This window comes from Meleagris gallopavo, unplaced genomic scaffold, assembly GCF_905368555.1.
Source record: "Meleagris gallopavo unplaced genomic scaffold, MGAL_WU_HG_1.1 scaffold_16, whole genome shotgun sequence".
In the NCBI taxonomy this organism is placed as follows: Eukaryota; Metazoa; Chordata; class Aves; order Galliformes; family Phasianidae; genus Meleagris; species Meleagris gallopavo.
In genome coordinates, this window is record NW_028147030.1 from 8,266 (window position 1) to 36,262 (window position 27,997).

At 59.0% G+C, this 27,997-nt stretch overlaps 2 protein-coding genes across 2 annotated transcripts; both read right to left on the minus strand.

Moving 5' to 3' along the window:
* Positions 1-123: 123 nt before the first annotated feature.
* LOC146541920 (creatine kinase M-type) lies at positions 124-27,994 on the minus strand. The gene is made up of 7 exons (XM_085215324.1): positions 27,777-27,994; positions 24,386-24,540; positions 20,504-20,636; positions 17,669-17,840; positions 13,539-13,662; positions 7,662-7,851; positions 124-1,409 (listed from the first exon to the last, which is right to left on the minus strand). Exons 1-7 carry the CDS (start codon positions 27,967-27,969, stop codon positions 1,231-1,233), a joined length of 1,146 nt encoding a protein of 381 aa, XP_085071450.1. The 5' UTR covers positions 27,970-27,994; the 3' UTR covers positions 124-1,230.
* Positions 4,165-7,404, minus strand: LOC146541921 (uncharacterized). The gene is made up of 9 exons (XM_085215323.1): positions 7,246-7,404; positions 6,992-7,164; positions 6,532-6,815; positions 5,972-6,101; positions 5,840-5,937; positions 5,701-5,732; positions 5,572-5,649; positions 5,014-5,102; positions 4,165-4,244 (listed from the first exon to the last, which is right to left on the minus strand). Exons 1-9 carry the CDS (start codon positions 7,368-7,370, stop codon positions 4,165-4,167), a joined length of 1,089 nt encoding a protein of 362 aa, XP_085071449.1. The 5' UTR covers positions 7,371-7,404.
* Positions 27,995-27,997: the final 3 nt, after the last annotated feature.

A 27,997-nucleotide genomic window follows, 5' to 3' on the forward strand; every position in this document is an offset into this window, starting at 1 on the left:
CCCACAGAGACCCAAGAGAGACCCATTGAGACCCCATAGAGACCCATTGAGACCCCACAGAGGACCAGTGTCCACACAGAGACCCAAGAGAGACGCATTGAGACCCCATAAATACCCCACACAGACCTGCAGAGCCCCGTTTTATTGCAGCCACCCAGCCCAGATTTGGGGTCTCCCCATCCCCCCCCCCCACAGCCAGCAGGCAGTGAGTTGTGGGGCCATCGGTTGTGGGGCCCTTCGTTGGTTGTGGGGCCGTTGGTTGTGGGGCCGTCGGTTGTGGGGCCGTTGGTTGGTTGTGGGGCCATTGGTTGGTTGTGGGGTCGTCGGTTGTGGGGCCGTCGGTTGGTTGTGGGGCCGTCGGTTCTGGGGCCGTTCGTTGGTTGTGGGGACATTGGTTGTGGGGCCGCTGGTTGGTTGTGGGGCCGTTTGTTGTGGGGCCGTTGATTGGTTGTGGGGCCATTGGTTGGTTGTGGGGCCGTCGGTTGTGGGGCCGTTGGTTGGTTGTGGGGCCATTGGTTGGTTGTGGGGCCGTCGGTTGTGGGGCCGTCGGTTGGTTGTGGGGCCATCGGTTGTGGGGCCGTTCGTTGGTTGTGGGGTTGTTGGTTGCTTGTGGGGCTGTCGGTTGTGGGGCCGTTCGTTGCTTGTGGGGCCGTCGGTTGTGGGGCCATCGGTTGGTTGTGGGGCCGTTGGTTGGTTGTGGGACCATTGGTTGGTTGTGGGGCCGTCGGTTGGTTGCGGGGCTGCTGGTTGGTTGTGGGGCCGTCGGTTGGTTGTGGGGCCGTTGGTTGTGGGGCTGTCGGTTGTGGGGCCGTTGGTTGGTTGTGGGGCCATTGGTTGTGGGGCCGTTGGTTGGTTGTGGGGCCATTGGTTGTGGGGCCGTTGGTTGCTTATGGGGCCGTCGGTTGGTTGTGGGGCTGTCAGTTGGTTGTGGGGCCGTTGGTTGGTTGCGGGGCTGCTGGTTGCTTATGGGGCCGTCGGTTGGTTGTGGGGCCGTCGGTTGTGGGGCCGTCGGTTGGCTGTGAGGCCGTTGGTTGGTTGCAGGGCTGCTGGTTGCTTATGGGGCCGTTGGTTGTGGGGCCGTCGGTTGGTTGCAGGGCTGCTGGTTGCTTATGGGGCCGTTGGTTGTGGGGCCGTCGGTTGGTTGCAGGGCTGCTGGTTGCTTATGGGGCCGTCGGTTGGTTGTGGGGCCGTCGGCTGTGGGGCCGTCGGTCGGCCGGCCGTGGGGCGGCGTTACTTCTGGGCCGGGATCATGTCGTCTATGGGGTGGTTCTGCTCCAGCTTCTTCTCCATCTCCACCATCAGTTTGACCCCATCCACCACCATCTGCACCTGCTCCACCTCCGAGAAGCCCAGCCGGTCGGCGTTGGAGATGTCGAATACGGCTCCCACCGCCGCCGTGTCCACCCCACCTACAGGGGGCGGAGATGGGGGTCAGTGGGGTCCGTGGGGTCCGTGGGGTCAGTGGGGGATATGGGGTCAGTGGGGTCAGTGGGGTCAGTGGGGCATTGGGGTCAATGGGGTCCGTGGGTCAGTGGGGTCCGTGGGGTCATGGGGCATTGGGGTCAATGGGGGCATGGGTCAGTGGGGTCAGTGGGGTCAGTGGGGTCCGTGGGGTCCGTGGGGGCATTGGGGTCAATGGGGGCATTGGGGTCAATGGGGTCAAGTAGTGAGTCTGGGGTCCATGGGGTCAATGGGGTCAATGGGATCCGTGGGGTCAGTGGGGTCATTGGGGTCATGGGGTCCGTGGGGTCAGTGGGGTCAGTGGGGTCAGTGAGGTCAATGGGGTCAATGGGATCAGTGGGGTCAGTGGGGTCAATGGGGTCAATGGGGTCAGTGGGGTCAGTGGGGTCAATGGGGTCAATGGGGTCAGTGGGGTCAAGGTGTGGGTCAGTGGGGTCAATGGGGTCAGTGGGGTCAGTGGGGTCATGGGGCCCAGTAGGGCCCATGGGTCAATGGGGTCATTGGGGTCAGTGGGGTCAATGGGGCCATGGGCCCATGGGGTCAATGGGGTCAGTGGGGTCAGTGGGGTCAGTGGGGTCAGTGGGGTCAGTGAGGTCAGTGGGGTCAGTGGGGTCAGTGGGGTCATTGGGGTCAGTGGGGTCAGTGGGGACATGGGGTCATGGGTCAGTGGGGTCAATGGGGTCAGTGGGGTCAATGGGGTCAATGGGGTCCTTGGGGTCCATGGGGTCAGTGGGGTCCGTGGGGTCAGTGGGGATGGGGTCAGTGGGGTCAATGGGGTCAATGGGGTCAGTGGGGTCCGTGGGGTCAGTGGGGTCAGTGGGGTCAGTGGGGTCATGGGGTCCTGGGGTCCATGGGGCATGGGGTCATGGGGTCAATGGGGTCAATGGGGTCAGTGTGGTCAGTGGGGTCGTGGGTCAATGGGGTCATTGGGGTCAATGGGGTCAATGGGGTCAATGGGGTCAGTGGGGTCAGTGGGGTCATGGGGTCAATGGGGCATTGGGGTCAATGGGGTCAATGGGGTCAATGGGGTCAGTGGGTCAGTGGGGTCGTGGGGTCAGTGGGGTCCGTGGGGTCATGGGGTCAATGGGGTCAGTGGGGTCCGTGGGGTCATGGGTCAATGGGGTCAGTGGGGTCGTGGGGTCCATGGGGCATTGGGGTCAATGGGGTCAGTGGGATCATGGGGTCATGGGGTCAATGGGGTCAGATGGGGTCCATGGGGTCATGGGGTCAATGGGGTCAGTGGGATCAATGGGGTCACTGGGGTCAATGGGGTCAGTGGGGTCAGTGGGGTCAATGGGGTCAGTGGGGTCAATGGGGTCATGGGTCAGTGGGGTCAGTAGGACCAGTGGGGTCAGTGGGTCAATGGGGTCAGTGAGGTCAGTGGGGTCAGCGGGGTTGTGGGGTCATTGGGGTCAGTGGGGTCAGTGGTGGGCATGGGGTCATTGGGGTCAATGGGGTCAGTGGGTCAATGGGTCAGTGGGGTCAAGGGTCAGTGGGGTCAGTGGGGTCAACGGGGTCAATGGGGTCCGTGGGGTCAGTGGGGTCAGTGGGGTCAGTGGGGTCAGTGGGTCAATGGGGTCAGTGGGGCCAATGGGGTCAGTGGGTCAATGGGGTCAGTGGGGCTGATGGGGTCAGTGGGGTCAGTGGGGTCAGTGGGGTCAGTGGGGCCATGGGGTCATGGGGTCAGTGGGGTCAATGGGGTCAATGGGGTCATTGGGGTCAGTGGGTCAGTGGGGTCAATGGGGTCATTGGGGTCAGTGGGGTCAGTCGGGTCAGTGGGATCAATGGGGTCAGTGGGGTCAGTGGGATCAATGGGTCAGTGGGTCAGTGGGGTCAGTGGGATCAATGGGGCCCATGGGGCCCATGGGGTCAATGGGGTCAGTGGGGTCAGTGGGGTCATTGGGGTCAATGGGGTCAGTGGGGTCAGTGGGATCAATGGGGCCATGGGGTCAATGGGGTCAGTGGGGTCAGTAGGACCAGTGGGGTCAGTGGGATCAGCGGGATCAATGGGGTCAGTGAGGTCAGTGGGATCAATGGGTCAGTGGGGTCGTGGGTCAATGGGGTCAGTGGGGTCAGTGGGGTCAATGGGACCCATGGGGTCAATGGGGTCAGTGGGGCCCATGGGGCCCATGGGGTCAATGGGGTCAGTGGGGTCAGTAGGACCAGTGGGGTCCGTGGGGTCAATGGGTGTCAGTGGGGTCAATGGGGTCAGTGGGGTCAGTGGGATCAATGGGGTCAGTGGGGTCAATGGGGTCAATGGGGTCAGTGGGGTCAATGGGGTCAGTGGGGCTGATGGGGTCAGTGGGTCAGTGGGATCAGTGGGCCATGGGGTCAATGGGGTCAGTGGGGTCAATGGGGTCAATGGGGTCAGTGGGGTCAGTGAGGTCAGTGGGATCAATGGGGTCAGTGGGGTCAATGGGGTCAACGGAACCCATTGCCATCCCAGTGCCACCGGTATCATCCCAGTATGACCAGTATCCATCCCAGGGACACATAGGGACCCCATACAGACCCCATAGGGACACGCAGGTACCCAATGTCCCCTAGAAACCCATAGGGACGTATAGGGACAAATAGGGACCCCATACAGACCCCATAGGGACACGCAGGTACCCAATGTCCCCTAGAAACCCATAGGGACGTATAGGGACAAATAGGGACCCCATACAGACCCCATAGGGACACGCAGGTACCCAATGTCCCCTAGAAACCCATAGGGACGTATAGGGACAAATAGGGACCCCATACAGACCCCATAGGGACACGCAGGTACCCAATGTCCCCTAGAAACCCATAGGGACATACAGGAACACATAGGGACCCCATACAGACCCCATAGGGACCCGATGTCCCCATAGAGACCCATCACCCCCAGTGACCCCATCGCTGCTAATGGTCCCATAAAGCCCCCAATGACCCCATTACCCCCAGTGGCCCCATTATCCTCGGTGACCCCATAAAGACCCCAATGGCCCCTTTACCCTCAATGACCCCATCACCCCCAATAGCCCCATTACTCCCAATGACCCCATAAAGACCCCAATGACCCCATTACCCCAATGACCCCATTACTCCCAATGTCCCCATGTCCCTGTGTCCCCAATACAGACCCACAGAGACCCATGGAGACCCCATAGGGACCCCATAGGGACCCAACATTCTCATAGAAACCCATAGGGACACACAGGGACACACAGAGACCCCATAGGGACCCATAGAGACCCCATAGAGACACATAGGAACCCATAGGGACCCATAGGACACACAGGAACCCATAGAGATCCAATGCCCTCATAGAAACCCATAGGGACACATAGGGACACACAGAGACCCCATAGAGACCCCATAGAGACCCCATAGAGACCCATAGGGACACACAGGAACCCATAGAGACCCCATAGAGACCCCATAGAGACACATAGGAACCCATAGAGACCCAATGCCCTCCTAGAAACCCATAGAGACACATAGGGACACACAGAGACCCCATAGAGACCCATAGAGACCCCATAGAGACCCATGGAGACCCCGTAGAGACCCATAGGGACACACAGAGACCCCATAGAGACCCATAGAGACCCCATTGAGACCCATAGAGACCCCATAGGGACCCGATGTCCCCATAGAGACCCCGTAGAGACCTTATAGAGACACATAGGAACCCATAGAGACCCAATGCCCTCATAGAAACCCATAGGGACACATAGGGACACACAGAGACCCCATAGGGACCCATAGAGACCCATAGAGACCCCATAGAGACCCTTAGGGACCCGATGTCCCCATAGAGACCCCATAGAGACCCCATAGAGACACATAGGAACCCATAGAGACCCAATGCCCTCCTAGAAACCCATAGAGACACATAGGGACACACAGGGACTCACAGGGACCCTATAGAGACCCCATAGAGACCCCATAGAGACCCCATAGAGACCCATAGGGACCCGATGTACCCATAGAGACCCCATAGAGACCCATAGGGACACACAGGAACCCATAGAGACCCAATGCCCTCCTAGAAACCCATAGGGACACATAGGGACACACAGAGACCCCATAGGGACCCATAGAGACCCCATAGAGACCCCATAGAGACCCCATAGAGACCCATAGGGACCCGATGTACCCATAGAGACCCCATAGAGACCCATAGGGACACACAGGAACCCATAGAGACCCAATGCCCTCATAGAAACCCATAGGGACACACAGGGACACACAGAGACCCATAGGGACCCATAGAGACCCATAGAGACCCCATAGAGACCCTTAGGGACCCGATGTCCCCATAGAGACCCCATAGAGACCCATAGGGACACATAGGAACCCATAGAGACCCAATGCCCTCATAGAAACCATAGGGACACATAGGGACACACAGGGACACACAGAGACCCCATAGGGACACATAGAGACCATAGAGACCCATAGAGACCCCATAGAGACCATAGGACCCCATAGAGACCCAATGCCCTCATAGAACCCATAGGGACACACAGGGACACACAGAGACCCCATAGGGACCCATAGAGACCCATAGAGACCCCATAGAGACCCTTAGGGACCCGATGTCCCCATAGAGACCCCATAGAGACCCCATAGAGACACATAGGAACCCATAGAGACCCAATGCCCTCCTAGAAACCCATAGAGACACATAGGGACACACAGGGACTCACAGGGACCCTATAGAGACCCCATAGAGACCCCATAGAGACCCCATAGAGACCCATAGGGACCCGATGTACCCATAGAGACCCCATAGAGACCATAGGGACACACAGGAACCCATAGAGACCCAATGCCCTCATAGAAACCCATAGGGACACACAGGGACACACAGAGACCCCCTAGGGACCATAGAGACCCCATAGAGACCCCATAGAGACCCCATAGAGGCCCTTAGGGACCCGATGTCCCCATAGAGACCCCATAGAGACCCATAGGGACACAACGGAACCCATAGAGACCCCAATGCCCTCATAGAAACCCATAGGGACACATAGGGACACACAGAGACCCCATAGAGACCCATAGAGACCCATAGAGACCCCGTAGAGACCCTTAGGGACCCGATGTCCCCATAGAGACCCCATAGAGACCCATAGGGACACATAGGAACCCATAGAGACCCAATGCCCTCATAGAAACCCATAGGGACACACAGGGACACACAGGGACACACAGAGACCCCATAGAGACCCATAGAGACCCCATAGGGACCCATAGAGACCCATAGAGACCCCATAGGGACCCATAGGGACCCATAGACCATAGGGACCCATAGAGACCCATAGAGACCCCATAGGGACCCACAGGGACCGATGTCCCCATAGGAACCCCATAGAGACCTTATAGAGAAACATAGGAACCCATAGAGACCAATGCCCTCATAGAAACCCATAGGGACACATAGGGACACACAAGGGCACCACAGAGACCCCATAGGGACCCATAGAGACCCCATAGAGACCCCATAGGGACCCGATGTCCCCATAGAGACCCCATAGAGACCTTATAGAGACACACAGGAACCCATAGAGACCCAATGCCCTCATAGAAACCCATAGGGACACATAGGGACACACAGAGACCCCATAGAGACCCATAGAGACCCATAGAGACCCATAGGGACCCATAGGAACCCATAGACCATAGAGACCCACAGGGACCGATGTCCCCATAGAGACCCATAGAGACCTATAGAGAAACATAGGAACCCATAGAGACCCAATGCCCTCATAGAAACCCATAGGGACACATAGGGACACACAGGGACACACAGAGACCCCATAGGGACCCATAGAGACCCCATAGAGACCCATAGAGGCCCCATAGAGACCCATAGGGACCCGATGTCCCCATAGAGACCCCATAGAGACCCATAGGGACACACAGGAACCCATAGAGACCCAGTGCCCTCATAGAAACCCATAGGGACACACAGGGACTCACAGGGACCACACAGAGACCCATAGGAGCCATAGAGACCCATAGAGACCCATAGGGACCCCATAGAGACCCATAGGGACACACAGGAACCCATAGAGACCCAGTGCCCTCATAGAAACCCATAGGGACACACAGGGACACACAGAGACCCCATAGAGACCCCGCAGAGACACATGAGGACGCATCACCCCCGTTGACCCCATTACCCCCATCGCCCCCAACGAACCCCGCACCCCGCCCCGTACCGGTGCCCCGTTTTTGCAGGCGCAGCCTGTGTAGGATCTCCTCGAATTTGGGGTGCTGGCTGAGTTTCGGGAGCCGGACGTGGACGCCGCCCCGCAGCCCCGTGCCCAGGTTGGAGGGGCAGGTCAGGATGTAACCCAGGTGCTCCGTCCACATGAAGGGGTGCCCGGCCTTCTTGAAGATCTCCTCGATCTGCGGGGCGGAGGAGGAGGAGGGCGCCGTCACCCCAAATCCCATCTTCACCCCGATGCATGGGACCCCAACCCCCGTCACCCCAAATCGCGTCATCCCAGTGCGTGGGATCCCTGTCACCCCGACCCCCGTCACCCCAAATCCCATCACCCCAACCCCCGTCACCCCAAACCCCACCACCCCAAACCCCGTCACCCCAAATCCCATCTTCACCCCGATGCATGGGACCCCAACCCCCGTCACCCCAAATCCCGTCATCCCAGTGCATGGGATCCCTGTCACCCCGACCCCCGTCACCCCAAACCCCATCTTCACCCCGATGCATGGGACCCCAACCCCCGTCACCCCAAATCCCATCTTCACCCCGATGCATGGGACCCCAACCCCCGTCACCCCAAATCCCATCTTCACCCCGATGCATGGGACCCCAACCCCCGTCACCCCAAATCCCATCTTCACCCCGATGCATGGGACCCCAACCCCCGTCACCCCAAATCCCATCTTCACCCCGATGCATGGGACCCCAACCCCCGTCACCCCAAATCCCATCTTCACCCCGATGCATGGGACCCCAACCCCCGTCACCCCAAATCGCGTCATCCCAGTGTGTGGGATCCCTGTCACCCCAAACCCCTGTCACCCCAAACCCCATCACCCCAACCCCAATCACCCCAAACCCCACCACCCCAAACCCCGTCACCCCAACCCCCATCACCCCAAATCCCATCATCCCAGTGCATGGGATCCCTGTCACCCCAAACCCCGTCAATCCAAATCCCATCACCCCAAACCCCACCACCCCAAACCCCGTCACTCCAAACCCCATCACCCCAAACCCCGTCACCCCAAACCCCGTCACCGAAACCCCATCACCCCAACCTCCATCACCCCGAACCCCGTCACCCCAAATCCCATCACCCCAAATCCCATCATCCCAGTGCATGGGATCCCCGTCACCCCAAACCCCGTCACCCCAAACCCCATCACCCCAAATCCCATCACCCCAAATCCCATCATCCCAGTGCATGGGATCCCCCTCACCCCAAACCCCGTCACCCCAAACCCCATCACCCCAAATCGCATCATCCCAGTGCATGGGATCCCCGTCACCCCAAACCCCGTCACCCCAAACCCCATCACCCCAAATCCCATCATCCCAGTGCATGGGATCCCTGTCACCCCAACCCCCATCACCCCAACCCCCGTCACCCCAAACCCCATCTTCACCCCGATGCATGGGACCCCAACCCCCATCACCCCAAATCGCGTCATCCCAGTGCATGGGATCCCCGTCACCCCAACCCCCATCACCCCAAATCCCATCTTCACCCCGATGCATGGGACCCCAACCCCCATCACCCCGAATCGCGTCATCCCAGTGCATGGGATCCCTGTCACCCCAAACCCCATCACCCCAAATCGCGTCATCCCAACCCCCGTCACCCCAAATCCCGTCCTCCCAGTGAATGGGATCCCCATCACCCCAACCCCCATCACCCCAAATCCCATCATCCCAGTGCATGGGATCCCCGTCACCCCAAACCCCATCACCCCAAATCATGTCATCCCAGTGCATGGGATCCCCATCACCCCAAACCCCGTCAACCCAAATCCCATCACCCCAAACCCCACCACCCCAAACCCCGTCACTCCAAACCCCATCACCCCAAACCCCGTCACCCCAAACCCCGTCACCGAAACCCCATCACCCCAACCCCATCACCCCAAACCCCGTCACCCCAAACCCCATCACCCCAAATCCCGTCATCCCAGTGCATGGGATCCCCGTCACCCCAAACCCCGTCACCCCAAACCCCATCACCCCAAATCCCATCACCCCAAATCCCATCATCCCAGTGCATGGGATCCCCCTCACCCCAAACCCCGTCACCCCAAACCCCATCACCCCAAATCGCATCATCCCAGTGCATGGGATCCCCGTCACCCCAAACCCCGTCACCCCAAACCCCATCACCCCAAATCCCATCATCCCAGTGCATGGGATCCCTGTCACCCCAACCCCCATCACCCCAACCCCCGTCACCCCAAACCCCATCTTCACCCCGATGCATGGGACCCCAACCCCCATCACCCCAAATCGCGTCATCCCAGTGCATGGGATCCCCGTCACCCCAACCCCCATCACCCCAAATCCCATCTTCACCCCGATGCATGGGACCCCAACCCCCATCACCCCGAATCGCGTCATCCCAGTGCATGGGATCCCTGTCACCCCAAACCCCATCACCCCAAATCGCGTCATCCCAACCCCCGTCACCCCAAATCCCGTCCTCCCAGTGAATGGGATCCCCATCACCCCAACCCCCATCACCCCAAATCCCATCATCCCAGTGCATGGGATCCCCGTCACCCCAAACCCCATCACCCCAAATCATGTCATCCCAGTGCATGGGATCCCCATCACCCCAAACCCCGTCAACCCAAATCCCATCACCCCAAACCCCACCACCCCAAACCCCGTCACTCCAAACCCCATCACCCCAAACCCCGTCACCCCAAACCCCGTCACCGAAACCCCATCACCCCAACCCCATCACCCCAAACCCCGTCACCCCAAACCCCATCACCCCAAATCCCGTCATCCCAGTGCGTGGGATCCCCGTCACCCCAAACCCCCATCACCCCAAACCCCATCACCCCAACCCCCGTCACCCCAAATCCCATCTTCACCCCGATGCATGGGACCCCAACCCCCATCACCCCAAACCCCATCTTCACCCCGATGCATTGGACCCCAACCCCCGTCAACCTAAATCCCATCATCCCAGTGCATGGGATCCCCATCACCCCAAACCCCCGTCACCCCAAACCCCATCACCCCAACCCCCGTCACCCCAAATCCCATCATCCCAGTGTGTGGGATCCCCGTCACCCCAACCCCCATCACCCCAAATCCCATCTTCACCCAGATGCATGGGACCCCAAACCCCGTCACCCCAAATCCCATCTTCACCCCGATGCATGGGACCCCAACCCCCGTCACCCCAAATCCCATCTTCACCCCGATGCATGGGACCCCAACCCCCGTCACCCCAAATCGCGTCATCCCAGTGCGTGGGATCCCCGTCACCCCGATCCCCATCACCCCAAATCCCATCATCCCAGTGCATGGGATCCCCATCACCCCAACCCCCATCACCCCAAATCCCATCACCCCAACCCTCATCACCCCAAACCCCACCACCCCAAACCCCGTCACCCCAAATCCCATCTTCACCCCGATGCATGGGACCCCAACCCCCGTCACCCCAAATCCCGTCATCCCAGTGCATGGGATCCCCGTCACCCCAACCCCCGTCACCCCAAATCCCATCACCCCAACCCCCATCACCCCAAACCCCACCACCCCAACCCCGTCACCCCAACCCCCATCACCCCAAATCCCGTCATCCCAGTGCATGGGATCCCTGTCACCCCAACCCCCATCACCCCAAACCCCGTCACCCCAAATCCCATCTTCACCCCGATGCATGGGACCCCAACCCCCGTCACCCCAAATCGCGTCATCCCAGTGCATGGGATCCCCCTCACCCCAAACCCCGTCACCCCAAATCCCATCACCCCAAACCCCACCACCCCAAACCCCGTCACTCCAAACCCCATCACCCCAAACCCCGTCACCAAAACCCCATCACCCCAACCTCCATCACCCCAAACCCCGTCACCCCAAACCCCATCACCCCAAATCCCATCACCCCAAATCCCATCATCCCAGTGCATGGGATCCCCGTCACCCCAACCCCCATCACCCCAACCCTCATCATCCCAACATCCCCACAACCCCAATGTCCCCATGTCCCCATAACCCCAACGTCCCCCATGACCCCAACAACCAACAAAACCCCCATGAACCCCACATCCCCAGCATCCCCCCATGACCCCATAACCCCAATGTCCCCACGACCCCATAACCCCAACGTCCACCATGACCCCAACTACAACGAACCCCACATTCCCAGCATCCCCCCATGGCCTCATAACCCCATGACCCCGTGACCCCTGGCCCCGCGACCCCGTGACCCCAACTGCCATAAATCCCACGTCCACCAATCCCGCCGTGACCCCATAACCCCATGTCCCCATGACCCCATATCCCCATGACCCCAACTGCCATAAATCCCACGTCCACCAATCCTGTTGTGACCCCATAACTCCAATGTCCCCATGACCCCATATCCCCATGACCCCAACTGCCATCAATCCCACATCCACCAATCCCGTTGTGACCCCATAACCCCATGTCCCCACGACCCCATAACCCCATAATCCCATAACCCCAACGTCCCCCATGACCCCAACTACCATGAACCCCACATCCCCAGCATCCCCCCATGGCCCCATAACCCCATGACCCCGTGACCCCTGGCCCCGTGACCCCAACTGCCATAAATCCCACGTCCACCAATCCCGTTGTGACCCCATAACCCCATGTCCCCATGACCCCAACTGCCATCAATCCCACATCCACCAATCCCGCCGTGACCCCATAACCCCATGTCCCCACGACCCCATAACCCCATAATCCCATAACCCCAACATCCCCCATGACCCCAACTACCACGAACCCCACATCCCCAGCATCCCCCCATGGCCCCATGACCCCATGACCCCTGGCCCCGTGACCCCGTGACCCCAACTGCCATAAATCCCACGTCCACCAATCCCGCCGTGACCCCATAACCCCATGTCACCATGACCCCATAACCCCATAATCCCATAAACCCAACGTCCCCCATGACCCCAACTACCACGAACCCCACATCCCCAGCATCCCCCCATAACCCCATAACCCCATAACCCCATGACCCCGTGACCCCATGACCCCAACTGCCATAAATCCCACATCCACCAATCCCGTTGTGACCCCATAACCCCATAACCCCATGACCCCGTGACCCCATGACCCCAACTGCCATAAATCCCACGACCACCAATCCCGTTGTGACCCCATAACCCCATGTCCCCATGACCCCATATCCCCATGACCCCAACTGCCATCAATCCCACGTCCACCAATCCTGTTGTGACCCCATAACCCCATAACCCCATGACCCCACGACCCCATAACCCCATGACCCCAACTGCCATAAATCCCACGACCACCAATCCTACCGTGACCCCATAACCCCATGTCCCCATGACCCCATAACCCCATGACCCCAACTGCCATAAATCCCACGACCACCAATCCCGTTGTGACCCCATAACCCCATGTCCCCATGACCCCATATCCCCATGACCCCAACTGCCATCAATCCCACGTCCACCAATCCCGTTGTGACCCCATGTCCCCATAACCCCATGACCCCATGACCCCATGACCCCACGACCCCATAACCCCATGACCCCAACTGCCATAAATCCCACGACCACCAATCCTGCCGTGACCCCATAACCCCATGTCCCCATGACCCCATAACCCCATAACCCCATGACCCCATAACCCCATAACCCCATGACCCCATAACCCCATGACCCCCTGACCCCAAATCCCCATGACCCCAACTGCCATCAATCCCGCGTCCACCAATCCCGTTGTGACCCCATAACCCCATGTCCCCATGACCCCACATCCCCATGACCCCAACTGCCATCAATCTCACGTTCCCCCGTGACCCTGTGACCCCGTGACCCCGTGACCCCATGACCCCGTGACCCCGGCTGACCTTCTTCAGCCCGACGCAGAAGCGCCTGAAGACCTCCTTCATGTTTCCGCCCTTCTCCATGGAGATGACCCTCAGGTGGTCCTCCTCGTTCACCCACACCAGGAAGGTCTTGTTGTCGTTGTGCCTGTGGGGGGGACGTATCGCGACATATCGCGACAGCAAACCCCAGAAACAGCACGCATCCCCGTAGCAAACCCCATAGATAGCACATATCGCGATAGCAAACCCCCGTAAAAGAGCTCACATCCCGGCGTCAAACCCCATAGCAAATCCCAATAGCACATATCGCGATATCACACCTCCGTATCACACAGCCCCAGAGCACGTATTGCAATATCACACAGCCCGATATCACACACCCACATATCACATATCCCAATATTACACCCTGATATCAAACTGTCAATATCACCAATATCGCACCCCGATATCACAGAGCTCCTATCGCATATCCTGATATCAAACTCCCTGATATCCAACTGTCGATATCACCAATATCGCACCCCGATATCACAGAGCTCCTATCGCATATCCTGATATCAAACACCCCGATATCCAACTGTCGATATCACCAATGTCGCACCCCGATATCACAGAGCTCCTATCGCATATCCTGATATCAAACTCCCATATCACACCCCCCCATATCGCACCTTCATATCACGCATCCCAATATCACAACCCCAATATCACACCCTCGTATCACACACCCCGATATCACACAGCCCCATATCACACAGCCCCATATTGCACACCAGCCCCATAGTACATATCGTGATATCACACACCCCAATATCACACCCCCATATCACGTGTCCTTATATCTCACTCCCATGTCGCACATCCCAATATCACGCCCCTATATTGCACCACAGTGTCACATATCCCGATATCACACCCCAATATCACACAGCACGATATGACACCCTCACAACACACATCCCCATATCGCACACCTCGATATCACACCCCATATCGCACCCCGATATCACAATGCAATATCGCACCTCAATATTACACCTCAATATCGCACACAGGTTGATATCACACACCCGATATCACATCTCAATATCACACCCCATGATATCACACTGTGATATTACATCTTGATATCACGCCCCCCAATATCACACCCCATATCGCACACCCCATATCGCACACCCCGATATCACACCTCGATATCGCACACCCTATATCACACACACCGATATCACACATCAATATCGCACACCTCATATCGCACACCTCAATATCGCACACCCCATATCGCACCCCCCCGATATCACACCTCGATATCGCACACCCCATATAGTACACCCCGATATCACACCTCAATATCGCACACTCCAATATCACACCTCAATATCGCACACCCCATATCACACACCCCGATATCACACCTCCATATCGCACACCCCATATCACACACCCCGATATCACACCTCAATATCGCACACCCAATATCGCACACCCCGATATCACACCTCGATATCGCACACCCTATATCACACACACCGATATCACACCCCCATATCGCACACCCAATATCGCACACCCCGATATCACACCTCGATATCACACACCCCATATCGCACACCCCGATATCACACCTCCATATCGCACACCCCGATATCGCACACCCCATATCACACACCCCGATATCACACCTCCATATCGCACACCCCGATATCGCACACCCCATATCACACACCCCGATATCACACCTCAATATCGCACACCCCATATCGCACACCTCAATATCACACCTCGATATTGCACACCCATATCGCACCCCCCGATATCACACCTCGATATCGCACACCCCATATCGCATACCCCGATATCACACCTCAATATCGCACACCCCATATCGCACCCCTCAATATCACACCTCGATATCGCACACCCATATCGCACACCCCGATATCACACCTCGATATCGCACACCCCATATCGCACACCCCGATATCACACCTCGATATCGCACACCCCATATCGCACACCCCGATATCACACCTCGATATCGCACACCCCATATCGCACACCCCGATATCACACCTCGATATCGCACACCCATATCGCACACCCCGATATCACACCTCGATATCGCACACCCCATATCGCACACCCCGATATCACACCTCGATATCGCACACCCATATCACACCTCATATCGCAACCCCATATCACACACCCGATATCACACCCGATATCGCACACCCCATATCGCACACCATATCACACCCCGATATCACACCCCAATCACACCCCGATATCGCACACCCCATATCACAACACCCCATATCACAACCCCAATATCACACCCCATATCACCCGATATCGCACACCATAACACCCCATATCCACCTCAATATAGCACACCCCATATCACACCTCGATATTGCACACCCCATATCGCACACCCCGATATCACACCTCAATATCGCACACCCCATATCACACCTCGATATCGCACAACCCATATCGCACACCCCGATATCACACCTCAATATCGCACACCCCGATATCACACCCCATATCGCATACCCCATATCGCACACCCCGATATCACACCTCAATATCGCACACCCCATATCACACCCCATATCAACACCCCATATCACACCCCATATCACACACCCGATATCGCACACCCATATCACACACCCCATATCACACCCCAATAACATAACACCCCGATATCACACCCAAAATCGCACACACCCATATCACACCCCATATCACACCCCATATCACACACCCCATATCACACACCCCAATATCACACCCCGATATCACACCATATCACCCATATCACACCCCATATACCATCACACACCCGATATCGCACAACCCCCAATATCACACACCCCATATCACACCCCGATATCACACCCCAATATCACACCCTATCCACACCCAAAATCACACCCCGATATCACACACATAGCACACCCCATATCACACCCCATATCCACACCCCATATCGCACACCCCAATATCACACCCCAAGATATCACACACCCCAATATCACACACCATATCGCACACCCCGATATCACACCCTGATATATACCCCGATATCGCACACCCCATATCGCACACCCCGTATCACACCCCAATATCCAACCCCAATATCATACACCCGATATCACACCATATCGCATACCCCATATCACACCCCATATCACACATCCCATATCGCACCCTGATATCACACACCCCGATATCGCACACCCTATATCACACCCCCCAATATCACACCTTGATATCACACACCCCATATCGCACACCCCATATCGCACACCCCGATATCACACCCCATATCGCACACCCCATATCACACCCCCCAATATCACACCTCGATATCGCACACCCCATATCACACACACCGATTTCACACACCCCAATATGACACCCCATATTCCACACATATCACACACATATCGCACCCCGATATCACACCCCAATATCACACACCCCAATATCACACACCCCATATCGCACACCCCATATCACAGACCAACAGTCACCCCTTTGACCCTATACCCACCGCCCTGACCCTATAGATGTTATCTGGCATTCATCTGACCCTATAGCCACACCTCTGACCCCATGGCCATACCCCGGCCCTATAACCACTCCTCTGACCCTATAGCCACCCATTCGACCCTATAACTGCTCCCCTTGCCCTATAACCGCTCCCCTGACCCTATAACCTCTCCTCTGATCCTATAGCCATACCCCAGCCCTATAACCACTTCTCTTGCCCTATAACCGCTCCCCTGACCCCATAGCCATACCCTGGCCCTATAACCACTCCCCTGACCCCATGGCCATACCCTGGCCCTATAACCACTTCCCTGACCCTATAACCTCTCCTCTGATCCTATAGCCATACCCCAGCCCTATAACCACTTCTCTTGCCCTATAACCGCTCCCCTGACCCCATAGCCATACCCTGGCCCTATAACCACTCCCCTGACCCTATAACCTCTCCTCTGATCCTATAGCCATCCCCCAGCCCTATAACCACTCCCCTGACCCCATGGCCATACCCTGGCCCTATAACCACTCCCCTGACCCCATAGCCTGCCCCACCCCCACTGGTGCCCCCTACTGGCACCCACCAGATGCCGCGGGCGTCGGGCCAATCCCGCGCCATTCCGGATGCCAGCAGCAGAGGAGACACGGGTTTATCAAAGAGGAAATGGTCGTCGATCAGCTGCTGCTGCTCCTTCTCCGTCATGGCCTTCAGCGGGTAATAGCGGCCCTTGAACTCCCCCTCCAGGCTGTTCAGGGCTGCGGGAGGGAAGGGGGCGGGGCTGCCTCAGGACACGCCCACCTCGACGAGGCCACACCCACGATCCCATGAAGCCACGCCCACCCGGCCCCGGCCCCACCCGTTGCTCAATGGGCTCCATTCAAGGCCATACACAACTAATAGGCCACACCCACCCGATCAGACCACGCCCACAACGCCCCAGGCCACGCCCACTTTTCATAGGCCACGCCCGCATTCCCCGTAACCACGTGCGCCCGGCCTCTACCCCACCCGTTGCTCATTGGACTCCATTCAAAGCCACGCAAACCCATTAGGCCATGCTTGCCTGATCAGACCACGCCCATTTCACCATAAGCCACGCCCACAACCCCATAGACCACGCCCACAATCCAGCAAGCCACGCCCACCCGGCCTCGAGCCCGCCTGTTGCTCAATGGACTCCATTCAAGGTTACACACACCCAGCAGGCCACGCCCACCTGATCAGGCCATGCCCACGTCACCAGAGGCCACGCCCACCCAGACCCTAAACTCCATTCAAGGCCAAGATCCCCAATTAGGCCACGCCCACATTTCCTCAGGCCCCGCCCACATTCCCGTAACTCACGCCCACAAGCCCTTTGGCGACGCCCACCTCAAACTCCATTCAAGGTCAGATCCCCAGTAAGGCCACGCCCACACTCAGACCACGCCCACATTAATGTAAGACACGCCCACTAACCGGCACTGGTCACGCCCTCTTCTTCATAGGCCACGCCCACCGTGCCCTGACCACACCCATTGTATCAAGTCCCGATGAGGCCACGCCCACATCCTCATAGGCCACACCCATGCATTATCAGGCCACGCCCGCATTCATCTAAGCCACGCCCACAAACCTTACGGCCACGCCCACCAGCCCTGACTTCTGCCCATTTTACAACAGCCTTTATTGTAGGCCACACCCACCCCCTCAGACCACGCCCACATCCATGCAGTCCCCACCCACTCAGCTCTGCACACCAATTGCCTTACTCCAGACCACAGCCCCCCCTATTTGACCACGCCCACAACCCGGGCCACACCCACCCCTACCGCACTCGCTTCCTCTTCTACCTCTACCCAAGGCCACGCCCCCTCGCGGACCACGCCCACATCCCACTGGCTGCGCCTCCACCCACTGCCCTTTAGCCAATCAGTGCCGTTCCAGGCCACGCCCTCTCAGACAAACCACGCCCACCTTCTTACTGGCCACACCCACTGATCTATAAGATCTTGTGGGTTCCCTCCCCAAAAGGCCACGCCCCCAAGGTCAGGCCACACCCCCGATATCAAGCCACGCCCACTTTCTCAAAGCCACGCCCACGTATCATAGGCCACGCCCAGAGCTCATTCATCACCCAATCACAGTAGCCCCTTTGACCCCAATACAGAGCCATTGACCCCAATGTTCCCACTCACCTCATTGCCCCCAGTGACCCCATTGACCCCATAGGTCCCACAGACCCCGTAACCCCCAATGCCCTCATAGCCCCCATTGCCCCCAATGCCCCCATTGACCCCATAGCCCCCACTGTCCCTATTGACCCCATAGCTCCCCATCTCCCTACTGACCCCATAGACTCCCTGCCCCCAACGCCCCCATTGACCCCATAGCCCCCACTGTCCCTATTGACCCCATAGCTCCCAATCTCCCTACTGACCCCATAGACTCCCTGCCCCCAACGCCCCCATTGACCCCACAGCCCCCAACGCTCCCATAGCCCCCAATGCCCCTATAGGCCCCAATGCCTCGAATGACCCCAAATGTCCCCACTGACCCCAATGCCCCCACTGACCCCAATGCCCCCAACGTCTCCAACGCTCCCATTGACCCCATAGTCCCCAACGCCCCTATTGACCCCATAGCCCCCAACACTCCCATAGCCCCCAATGCCCCTATAGGCCCCAATGCCTCGAATGACCCCAAATGTCCCCACTGATCCCAATGTCCCCATTGACCCCAGAGACCCCAATGCCCCCATTGACCCCAGAGCACCCAATGCCCCCACTGACCCCAATGCCCCCATTGACCCCAATGCTCCCAACGTCTCCACTGCTCCCATTGACCCCATAGTCCCCAACGCCCCCATTGACCCCACAGCCCCCAACGCCCCCACTGACCCCAAATGTCCCCAACACTCCCATAGCCCCCAATGCCTCGAATGACCCCAAATGTCCCCACTGACCCCAATGCCCCCATTGACCCCAATGCCCCCAACGTCTCCAACGCTCCCATTGACCCCACAGCCCCAACGCTCCCATAGCCCCCAATGCCCCTACAGGCCCCAAAGCCTTGAATGACCCCAAATGTCCCCACTGACCCCAATGCCCCCATTGACCCCAGAGCACCCAATGCCCCCATTGGCCCCAACGCCCCCATTGACCCCAATGCCCCCAACGCTCCCATTGACCCCGTAGTCCCCAACGCCCCCATTGACCCCACAGCCCCCAACACCCCTACAGGCCCCAATGCCTCGAATGACCCCAAATGTCCCCACTGACCGCAATGCCCCCATTGACCCCAATGCCCCCATTGACCCCAATGCCCCCAACGTCTCCAACGCTCCCATTGACCCCATAGCCCCAACGCCCCCAATGACCCCACAGCCCCCAAAGCCCCCACTGACCCCATACCCCCCCACCCCCCGTTGCCCCCTCACCCTCGACCGACAGCTTCTCCACGGCGCGCCGCTCCCCCCGGCTGCAGTGTGGGGGCAGGGAGTAGCCCTTAATGCTGCGCCCCGTGCGCACGCGGCTGCTCAGCACGTATTTGGGGTCCAGGTCATCACCCCCCTGCCCCAAATCAAGGGGTCAGCGTCCGGCCGCACACAGTCGACACGGTTCCGCTGACCCCAAATGGCCCCCGTGGTCCCGTGGAACCCAAATGCCCCCCCTGTGGCTGCATCGACCCCAAATGGCCACCGATGATCCCATTGACCCCAATATCCCCAGTGACCCCATTGATCCCACTGACCCCATTGACCCCATTGACCCTAGTGTCCCCAATATCTCCATCACCCCCACTGACCCCATTGACCCCATTGACCCCATTGCCCCCATTGACTCTAGTGTCCCCAATATCTCCATCACCCCCACTGACCCCATTGACCCCATTGACCCCATTGCCCCCATTGACTCTAGTGTCCCCAATATCTCCATCACCCCCACTGACCCCATTGCCCCCACTGACCCCATTGCCCCCATTGACTCTAGTGTCCCCAATATCTCCATCAGCCCCACTGACCCCATTGATCCCACTGACCCCATTGCCCCCATTGACCCTAGTGTCCCCAATATCTCCATCAGCCCCACTGACCCCATTGCCCCCACTGACCCCATTGCCCCCATTGACCCTAGTGTCCCCAGTATCTCCATCACCCCCACTGACCCCATTGCCCCCACTGACCCCATTGCCCCCATTGACCCTAGTGTCCCCAATATCTCCATCAGCCCCACTGACCCCATTGACCCCATTGACCCCATTGCCCCCATTGACCCTAGTGTCCCCAGTATCTCCATCACCCCCACTGACCCCATTGACCCCATTGACCCTAGTGTCCCCAATATCTCCATCAGCCCCACTGACCCCATTGACCCCATTGCCCCCACTGACCCCATTGCCCCCATTGACCCTAGTGTCCCCAGTATCTCCATCACCCCCACTGACCCCATTGATCCCACTGACCCCATTGACCCCATTGACCCTAGTGTCCCCAATATCTCCATCAGCCCCACTGACCCCATTGCCCCCACTGACCCCATTGCCCCCATTGACCCTAGTGTCCCCAGTATCTCCATCACCCCCACTGACCCCATTGCCCCCACTGACCCCATTGACCCCATTGACCCTAGTGTCCCCAATATCTCCATCAGCCCCACTGACCCCATTGATCCCACTGACCCCATTGACCCCATTGACCCTAGTGTCCCCAATATCTCCATCGCCCCCACTGACCCCATTGATCCCACTGACCCCATTGACCCCATTGACTCCATTGCCCCATTGACCCCAATGTCCCCACTGTCCCCACTGACCCCATTGACCCCACTGTCCCCAGTGCCCCCATTGTCCCCAATTCCCCCTCTGACTCCGATGTCCCCAATGTCCCCAGTGTCCCCATCCACCCTACTGCCCCCAATGTTCCCATTGGCCCCATTGACCCCACTGACCCCATTGACCCCAATGCCCCCATTGACCCCATTGCCCCAAATGACCCCAATGTCCCCATCACCCCAATACCCCCATCACCCCCACTGACCCCAATACTCCCATTGATTCCATTGCCCCCATTGACCCCATAACCGCTATTGCCCCCATTGCCCCCACTGACCCCACTGCCCCCATTGCCCCCACTGCCCCCATAGCCCCCACTGACCCCACTGCCCCCATTGCCCCCACTGCCCCCATTGCCCCCACTGACCCCATTGCCCCCACTGACCCCACTGCCCCCATTGCCCCCATAGCCCCCATCACCCCAATACCCCCATCACCCCAATCGCTCCCATCACTCCAACGTTCCCACTGCCCCCAATGCCCCCGTCAACCCCATTGACTCCACTGATCCCATTGCCCCAAATGACCCCAAAGTCCCCATCACCCCAATACCCCCTTCACCCCCACTGACCCCAATACTCCCATTGATTCCATTGCCCCCATTGACCCCATAACCGCCATTGCCTCCATTGCCCTCACTGCCCCCACTGCCCCCACTGACCCCAATACCCCCATCACCCCAATCGCTCCCATCACTCCAACGTTCCCACTGCCCCCAATGCCCCCGTCAACCCCACTGACCCCATTGACCCCAATGCCCCCATTGCCCCCACTGACCCCGCTGCCCCCATTGCTCCCACTGACCCCATTGCCCCCATTGCCCCCACTGACCCCATAGCCCCCACTGCCCCCTTTGCCCCCACTGCCCCCAATGCCCCTGTCAACCCCATTGACTCCATTGACCCCAATGCCCCCATTGCCCCCACTGACCCCATAGCCCCCACTGACCCCACTGCCCCCATTGCTCCCACTGACCCCATAGCCCCCACTGCCCCCAATGCCCCCACTACCCCCAATGCCCCCACTGACCCCATTGACTCCATTGCCCCCATTGCCCCCACTGACCCCATAGCCCCCACTGACCCCATAGCCCCCATTGCCCCCATAGCCCCCAATGCCCCCACTACCCCCAATGCCCCCACTGACCCCATTGATTCCATTGCCCCCATTGCCCCCACTGACCCCATAGCCCCCACTGACCCCATAGCCCCCACTGCCCCCATTGCCCCCACTGCCCCAATGCCCCTGTCAACCCCATTGACTCCATTGACCCCAATGCCCCCATTGCCCCCACTGACCCCATAGCCCCCACTGACCCCACTGCCCCCATTGCTCCCACTGACCCCATAGCCCCCACTGCCCCCAATGCCCCCACTACCCCCAATGCCCCCATCAACCCCATTGACTCCATTGACCCCATTGCCCCCACTGACCCCATAGCCCCCACTACCCCCAATGCCCCCACTGACCCCATTGACTCCATTGCCCCCATTGCCCCCACTGACCCCATAGCCCCCACTGACCCCATAGCCCCCATTGCCCCCATAGCCCCCACTGCCCCCACTACCCCCAATGCCCCCACTGACCCCATTGATTCCATTGCCCCCATTGCCCCCACTGACCCCATAGCCCCCACTGACCCCATAGCCCCCACTGCCCCCATTGCCCCCACTGCCCCCAATGCCCCTGTCAACCCCATTGACTCCATTGACCCCAATGCCCCCATTGCCCCCACTGACCCCATAGCCCCCACTGACCCCACTGCCCCCATTGCTCCCACTGACCCCATAGCCCCCACTGCCCCCAATGCCCCCACTACCCCCAATGCCCCCACTGACCCCATTGACTCCATTGCCCCCATAGCCCCCACTGACCCCATAGCCCCCATTGCCCCCATAGCCCCCACTGCCCCCAATGCCCCCACTACCCCCAATGCCCCCATCAACCCCATTGACTCCATTGACCCCATTGCCCCCACTGACCCCATAGCCCCCACTACCCCCAATGCCCCCACTGACCCCATTGACTCCATTGCCCCCATTGCCCCCACTGACCCCATAGCCCCCACTGACCCCATTGACCCCACTGCCCCCATTGCTCCCACTGACCCCATAGCCCCCATTGCCCCCATAGCCCCCACTGCCCCCATTGCCCCCACTGCCCCCAATGCCTCCACTGCCCCCAATGCCCCCATCAACCCCATTGACTCCATTGACCCCATTGCCCCCACTGACCCCATAGCCCCCACTACCCCCAATGCCCCCACTGACCCCATTGACTCCATTGCCCCCATTGCCCCCATAGCCCCCACTGCCCCCAATGCCCCCACTGCCCCCAGTGCCCCCGTCAACCCCATTGACTCCATTGACCCCAATGCCCCCATTGACCGCAATGTCCCCATTGACCCCAATGTCCCCATTGACCCCAATACCCCCTTCACCCCCCCCGACCCCAACTCCCCCCGGCCCCCAATCCCAATCCCCCCCACCTTGAGGTTCTCGTGGTTGAGGTCGGTGCGGTGCTTGTCGGTGGGTTTGTACCCCCCGTGCCGGTCCTGAATGACGGGGTCAAAAAGGTCCTTGAACACCTCGTAGGATTCCTCGTCCCCGGCCACGCAGCCCACCGTCATGATAAAAGGGTGACCTGGGGGCGGGTGTGGGGTCAGGGGTCGGCTGTGGGGTCAGGGGTCGGCTGTGGGGTCAGGGGTCGGCTGTGGGGTCAGGAGTCGGCTGTGGGGTCAGGGGTCAGCTGTGGGGTCAGGAGTTGAGTGTGGGATCAGGGGTCGGGTGCGGGGTCAAGAGTCGGCTGCGGGGCCAGGAGTCGGCTGTGGGGTCAGGAGTCGGCTGTGGGGTCAGGGGTTGGGTGTGGGATCAGGAGTCGGCTGTGGGGTCAGGGGTCGGCTGTGGGATCAGGGGTTGGGTGTGGGGTCAGGGGTCGGCTGTGGGGTCAGGGGTCGGCTGCGGGGTCAGGGGTCGGCTGTGGGGTCAGGGGTCAGCTGTGGGGTCAGGGGTCAGCTGTGGGGTCAGGAGTTGAGTGTGGGATCAGGGGTCGGGTGCGGGGTCAAGAGTCGGCTGCGGGGCCAGGAGTCGGCTGTGGGGTCAGGGGTCGGGTGTGGGGTCAGGGTTGGGTGTGGGATCAGGAGTCGGCTGTGGGGTCAGGGGTCGGCTGTGGGGTCAGGGGTCGGCTGTGGGGTCAGGAGTTGAGTGTGGGATCAGGGGTCGGGTGTGGGATCAGGGGTCGGGTGTGGGGTCAGGGGTTGGCTGTGGGGTCAAGAGTCGGCTGCGGGGTCAGGGGTCGGGTGTGGGGTCAGGAGTCGGGTGTGGGGTCAGGAGTCGGGTGTGGGATCAGGGGTCGGGTGTGGGATCGGGGGTCGGCTGTGGGGTCAGGGGTCGGGTGTGGGGTCAGGGGTCAGGTGTGGGGTCAGGGGTCGGCTGTGGGGTCAGGGGTCAGCTGTGGGGTCAGGGGTCGGGTGTGGGGTCAGGGGGCGGCTGTGGGGTCAGGGGTCGGGTGTGGGGTCAGGGGTCAGGTGTGGGGTCAGGGGTCGGCTGCGGGGTCAGGGGTCGGCTGTGGGGTCAGGAGTCGGCTGTGGGGTCAGGGGTCGGGTGTGGGATCAGGGGTCGGCTGTGGGGTCAGGAGTCGGCTGTGGGGTCAGGGGTCGGGTGTGGGGCAGGTGTGGGGTCACGGGGCAGCAGTGGGGGCAGGTGTGGGGTGAGGGGGTTATGGGGCCGCTATGGGGTCACTATTAGGGACACTATGAGGTCACTATGGGGTCGCTACGGGATCACTATGAGGTTGCTATGGGGTCACTATGGGGTCGCTATGGGATCACTGTGGGGTCGCTGTGGGGTCACTATGGGGTGGCTATGGGGTCACTATGGGGTCGCTATGGGATCACTGTGGGATCACTATGGGGTCGCTATGGGATCACTATGGGATCACTGTGGGGTCGCTATGGGATCACTATGGGATCACTGTGGGGTCGCTATGGCGTCACTATTAGGATCACTATGAGGTCACTATGGGGTCGCTATGAGATCACTGTGGGGTTGCTATGGGATCGCTATGGGATCACTATGGGATCACTATGGGATCACTAGGGGTTCACTATGGGGTCACTATGGGGTCACTGTGGGGTCGCTATGGGGTGGCTAGGGGGTCACTATGGGGTCGCTATGGGGTTGCAGTGAGATTGCTATGGGATCACTGTGGGGTCGCTATGGGATCACCGTGGGATCACTGTGGGGTGGCTATGGGGTTGCAGCGAGATTGCTATGGGATCACTATGGGGTCGCTATGGGATCACTATGGGATCACTGTGGGGTCGCTATGGGGTGGCTATGGGGTGGCTATGGGGTCGCTATGGGGTCGCTATGGGATCACTGTGGGATCACTATGGGGTCGCTATGGGATCACTGTGGGATCACTATGAGGTCGCTATGGGATCACTGTGGGATCACTATGGGGTCGCTATGGGGTCACTATGGGGTTGCAGTGAGATTGCTATGGGATCACTATGGGGTCGCTATGGAGTCGCAGTGAGATTTGCTATGGGATCACTGTGGGGTCGCTATGGGGTCGCTATGGGATCACTGTGGGATCACTATGGGGTCGCTATGGGGTGGCTATGGGGGCGCTATGGGATCACTGTGGGATCACTGTGGGGTCACTATGGGATCACTGTGGGATCACTATGAGGTTGCTATGGGGTTGCAGCGAGATTGCTATGGGATCACTATGGGGTCGCTATGGGATCACTATGGGATGACTGTGGGGTCGCTATGGGGTGGCTATAGGGTCACTATGGGGTCGCTATGGGATCACTGTGGGATCACTGTGGGGTTGCTATGGGATCACTATGGGATCACTGTGGGGTCGCTATGGGATCACTATGGGATCACTGTGGGGTCGCTATGGCGTCACTATTAGGATCACTATGAGGTCACTATGGGGTCGCTATGAGATCACTGTGGGGTTGCTATGGGATAGCTATGGGATCACTATGGGATCACTATGGGATCACTAGGGGTTCACTATGGGGTCACTATGGGGTCACTATGGGGTCACTATGGGGTCACTGTGGGGTCGCTATGGGGTGGCTAGGGGGTCACTATGGGGTCGCTATGGGGTTGCAGTGAGATTGCTATGGGATCACTGTGGGGTCGCTATGGGATCACTGTGGGATCACTATGGGGTCGCTATGGGATCACTGTGGGGTTGCTATGGGGTCGCTATGGGATCACTATGGGGTCACTATGGGGTCGCTATGGGATCACTGTGGGATCACTGTGGGGTCGCTATGGGGTCGCTATGGGATCACTGTGGGATCACTATGGGGTCGCTGTGGGATTGCTATGGGATCACTATCGGATCGCTATGGGATCACTGTGGGATCACTATGGGGTTGCTATGGGGTTGCAGTGAGATTGCTATGGGATCACTATGGGGTCGCTAAGGGATCACTATGGGATCACTATGGGGTCACTATGGGGTGGCTATGGGATCACTATCGGATCACTATGGGGTTGCAGTGAGATTGCTATGGGATCACTATGGGATCACTATGGGGTCGCTATGGGATCACTATTGGATCACTATTGGGTCACTATGGGGTCGCTATGGGATCACTGTGGGATCACTATGGGGTCGCTATGGGGTGGCTATGGGATCATTATGGGGTCACTATGGGGTCGCTATGGGATCACTGTGGGATCACTATCGGATCACTATGGGGTCGCTATGGGCTCACTGTGGGATTACTGTGGAGTCACTATGGGGTGGCTATGGGGTCACTATGGGATCACTGTGGGATCACTGTGGGGTCGCTATGGGGTTGCAGTGAGATCGCTATGGGATCACTATGGGATCACTCTGGGCCGCACCAGGGTTGTCGACCCCGGTCTGGATGACGTCGTCCAGGGTGAAGCCGCTCGGGGTCTCCTTGTCACGCAGGCGTTTGTAGAGATCCAGGGTGAGGACTTTGGCCATGTGGTTGTTGTGCTTGGAAAGGTCCGGGAATTCCTCCTCGGCTGAGAACTTCAGCTTGTGTTTGTTGTGGGTGCTGCTGAACGGCATGGCTGCGGGCTGGGGGGCTGCTGGGGGG